This window comes from Camelina sativa, chromosome 19 (genome assembly GCF_030686135.1).
Source record: "Camelina sativa cultivar CO46 ecotype springtype chromosome 19, ASM3068613v1".
NCBI lineage: Eukaryota > Viridiplantae > Streptophyta > Magnoliopsida > Brassicales > Brassicaceae > Camelina > Camelina sativa.
This window is the reverse complement of record NC_141898.1, coordinates 17,993,633-17,997,947: the sequence shown is the minus strand read 5'-3', so window position 1 is coordinate 17,997,947 and position 4,315 is coordinate 17,993,633. Positions and strand designations below refer to the sequence as shown.

Below are 4,315 nucleotides of genomic sequence, written 5' to 3'. Positions count from 1 at the left end.
ATCCTTGGAGGTTAGGGAGGTGAGGAGATGGTTTTGGGATGGGAATGAAGGATAGTGGCGATGATGTGGCGTGGAGGAGGACAAGGGAGCATTGGTGGTGGTTAGTTGTTGCTCCTTCCTCAGATTTCGTCTCTAAACCAAGGTAAGTGGTTGATGTTAGGCTTATATAGAGTTTTGGAATGATTGTGATGGATTTGTGATGGGTAATATGGATTGAGAATAATCCATGGGTTGTTTTCATTAAATGTTGCCTTGTGAGGCTATTTTGTTTGTGATTATTTGTATGGGAAGCGAGCATTGTGGAGAGTCAGGGTTTTGCGGCCAAAAGGGCTGAAGGACAAGCCTATATGTGGTTGCAGGCTTGGTGTCGTTCGGCACCATGGTGTTGTCGGTCGACACCAACACCCGCGTACGGACAGCGGGAACTGGTTCGAGATGGCTACTTCAGAGCAACGCTTGGAGGATGAAACGGAGTCCGATTTGGTTGAAATTTGGTAGGTAGCTTTATGGTGCTACAAGCTTCATATCCAACGGTGGGTTTGTGAAACGAACGGTTGGTTTGTGTTTTAGTTAAGTGTTTGTATTGTGGCCTGACAAAGACGGTTCTGTGGTAAGCACGCTTAACTGTGGAGTTCTCTCAAAACCCTTTACCGAAAAGATAAGTGCACTTTAATGACATAGATGGCCAAATCAATTCTTAAACTTCTCCTCATGTCCCTGAAACCGAGGTGTCACAGACCTGACCCTTATGTGCATCCCAAGCAGACCCGCTAAGAGGGAAAGCATGTAGTCTTGTTCTCTCGAATTGCTGATTGTAGAATTAAATTGTGGGTTCTGGAGGATGCTGTGAGACATGAATGGTCTATAGAATACCTTTTATACATATCTAATTATAAGTTGATATGGAAAGTTACTAATAGTAATTTTTTGAGTATTGTGCTTAATGATCTAAGGATCCTTTATACGTGTAACGGATCAGTAAATATAGCAAACCATCACAATTTCGAGTGAGCTAACTAAGTTTGAATTGGTAGCAAATTTATCTTTTAAACTAGTATGACTTGCATAAATTCTGTTTTTGGCGATTTAACAGATTTTTAATAACCGTTGAGAAAAAGTAGCATCAAAACTAGTATTTACTTCTTTCCAATGTTTTTCTGAACGACTAAGAAGTTAAGCTTGTTCAACTTCCCTCAAATTAGGGATCAGAGAATTTTATATGGTATCTCAAACATGTAACGTGGGAGATCACTTTAATTTGGTGTCAAACAAGGAAAATTTTATCTCCTATATATGATCGAAGAACACTTGGAGAAAATTTAGAATAGATACTGCTTGATCACGTTATAGAAATATCTCAAGGATTACATGTTAAAACCCTAGCTAGCGAGGTTCCTCTGCGTATTGAGGCAATGTGCATCCTTCATTCACAACCAAGACTTCGTGAAATCGTATGTGACCAAACCCTCGACTCGTATGCAAAGTTTCATATCATCCAATATGAGAGCTAGCAATTAAGAAACTTAAAAAGCATTTCTTCTTCTCATCGATTAAGCCTCAAAATCGAGGTGAATCCTCATCATCATCTTCCATAGCAACTAACCATATGAATAATCATTGTCAACCGTACACAACCCTTGCTCCATCTGTTCATGATTTGATTTGCTATGGACCTCCTTATAAACTCCTGATATATAACCCTATCACTAGACGATGACTTTTGCCTTTGCTTATATGATCTTTTCTCTTAGGATAGATACGTACATTACTTAGGTTATGTTCCCATCGATGGTGATTATAAACAGTTGTGTATAACCAAAGGAAAGGATCATCTAGCTCAGGAGCTTGACATTGGGAAATGGGAATAGGTAGCGGAGAACCATTAAAGATTGTCCTCCTCACTCTTGTGAATCTCTTGATATATGCATCAATGGTGTGTTACACTGTCAAGCTATTTTGGACACAAATCAAGCAGTCATGATCAGTTTTGATGTTAGGTCTAAAATTTTTGATGATGGAACTACCAAAAAATTCAAGGTTCACACACAAAGCTGATCACAAGCTACAAGGAAAAGATTGATATCATCTAGTTGTAGAATGGTGAAAGGAGGTTTCCGTTTTGCGGTGTGGGAATCATGTATTGAATTTTCAATTCTATTGTCTTACAAATGCAGGTGAGTTTGTTTTGGCACCAGAAACAACTTTTCATGAACCACCATTTTATGTCCTTGGCATAACTCCCACTTCAGATTGGTCTTGACATGGTGAAGTACATGCTCAGTCACACATTTTGATTCTATTTATTTTATTACATATTTAGACTTCCTTTCCATACAAGTTTATATTTCTTACCATGTAAATATTTATTTTTGTTGAATAATAAGTTTCACATTTTTAAAAAGGATTATGTAAAAGTAATCTCATTTGCATTATTTATAAGAAATTTTGGTATTTTTCTCAATTGTTTTATAAATATTTTTTTTACTGTCTTACAATAATCCGAATTGAGTTATCCCGCGTGTCAAATTTCCTACTGGTTTAATTAAAAGAAAGCAAAACGCGAGCCATTAGATATATCATACTTCATTTCCTTCTTCTCTTGGTTTAGAAGATAAGATTTGTGGAGTGAGAGCACTCAACACCGTTCGTTGGTATCACCGCCATGGAAAGACAAGAACAATAACAAGAGGCGAACAAGGAGATCTCCTGTGATGTGAGAAGCACAGACCCGATTCCAGATGATGCCATAGAGGAGATACTCAAAGCATCAAGTTTTGAAACCCTAGCAAGGTTTCGCTACATATCGAAGCAGTATGCATCCATGATTCGCAGCCGAGAGTTCATGAAATCGCACTTGATCAAGTCTTGTACTCGTCCTCTCAGAAGCCTCATCTTCACATTCATGGAGATGGACGGTTTGGGGAATCAATTCGTCTTCTCAGCCAGTTAACCTCAAAATCAAGGTGAATCATTTTCTTCAGCAACTTACCATATGAGTTGCCAAAATCAACTGCACACAACTTCTTCTGCTTCTGTTCATTGTTTGTTTTGCCATGGTAAGATGGAGATATATAACCCTAGCACTAGAAAATCCATTACTTTGCCTAATGAGAGTTCCGCGGATTACATTTACTTGGGTTATGATCCCATCGATGGTGATTACAAAGTGTTGTGTCTGGTAAAAGCACAAGACTTACGTGTTTTGACTGTGGGAAAGGATACTTTTTGGAGGAAGATTCAAGATTTTCCTCCACACTTTCGTTGTTCTCCTTATTCTCCTGATCTATCTCTAATTGGTGTTTTGTATTATGGAGTTTATCATCATCTCCCTGATGGGATTCTTCTCCACCCTGATCATTTGATTCTTGCGATTATGAGTTTTGATGTTAGGTCCGAAATATTTGATCTCATAAACCTACCAGAGTTACTAGACAATGTCATGCATCCAATTCTGACAACCTACGAGGGAAGGCTTGCATTCTTTTGCAATATAAGACATGGTGATTCTACCTTCATTTTGTGGGTTCTAGAGGATGATGTGAAACATGAATGGTCCAAACACTTGTACGTTCCACCTCCATTAGATGGCCATACTTATGATGATTTTCTTGCCTTTTGTTTTATTGATGGAGGTAAGCTTCTTTTTTCTTTGGCACTTGAAACGTTTATGTTTTGGTTACAAAAGATGTCATGGCTTAACTTTGACCCCATTCTCCCAATGATGCAGGTGAATTTGTTTTGGCACCCCGACCGTTTCGTAGTGAAGAACCATTTTATGCTGTCTATTATGATATCAAGAAAAATGCTGTTGGAAGAGTCTTCATAGAAGAAATATTCACATAACTGGATGAGGAGACACTTTATATGACGCAATCTATCTTCCCTGGTCAGATTGATAATCCCATGTTTCTCTAAGTTTGCTCGCTCTTATCTCCATTATTGAAATGTTTGTTCTTAATTAAGTTGTAATAATTAATTGGGAGATTTCATGATATTTTGTTTCTTTGTTTTTTTTTTTTTTTGGCAAAACTTTGTTTATGTATTCATACTCTCGGCATTGTCTCTGGTTTTGCTTAATTAGTGTTGCATCTTTTGAATGTTTATCTGCCTCTATGTATTGAACTTGTGTATTGCTGCCTCATCTCATTTAATTTCTTGGCCTCATGTAGTTTTCTTTTTCATCTATATGTCTTATTTGATAGAGAAAACTATGAGCTAAAAGTAAGGGGTTTCTCTTTAATATTGGTAGAGATATGAATATTAAAGAGAGGGTAGGTTCATACCGAATCTGTTAGATTTTGTAAGACAATTTTAA

At 37.5% G+C, this 4,315-nt stretch overlaps 1 protein-coding gene across 1 annotated transcript; it reads left to right on the top strand.

Moving 5' to 3' along the window:
• Positions 1-2,622: 2,622 nt before the first annotated feature.
• LOC104767995 (F-box protein At2g21930-like) lies at positions 2,623-4,094 on the top strand. The gene is made up of 2 exons (XM_010491948.2): positions 2,623-3,632; positions 3,728-4,094. Exons 1-2 carry the CDS (start codon positions 2,993-2,995, stop codon positions 3,841-3,843), a joined length of 756 nt encoding a protein of 251 aa, XP_010490250.2. The 5' UTR covers positions 2,623-2,992; the 3' UTR covers positions 3,844-4,094.
• The last annotated feature ends 221 nt before the right edge of the window (positions 4,095-4,315 follow it).

Bases quoted from the DNA above. Each gene is read 5' to 3' on its own strand.
- LOC104767995 (XM_010491948.2), top strand. From the start codon at position 2,993: ATGAGTTGCCAAAATCAACTGCACACAACTTCTTCTGCTTCTGTTCAT. The intron at 3,633-3,727 runs GTAAGCTTCTTT...CCAATGATGCAG, and splicing joins CTTTTGTTTTATTGATGGAG to GTGAATTTGTTTTGGCACCC.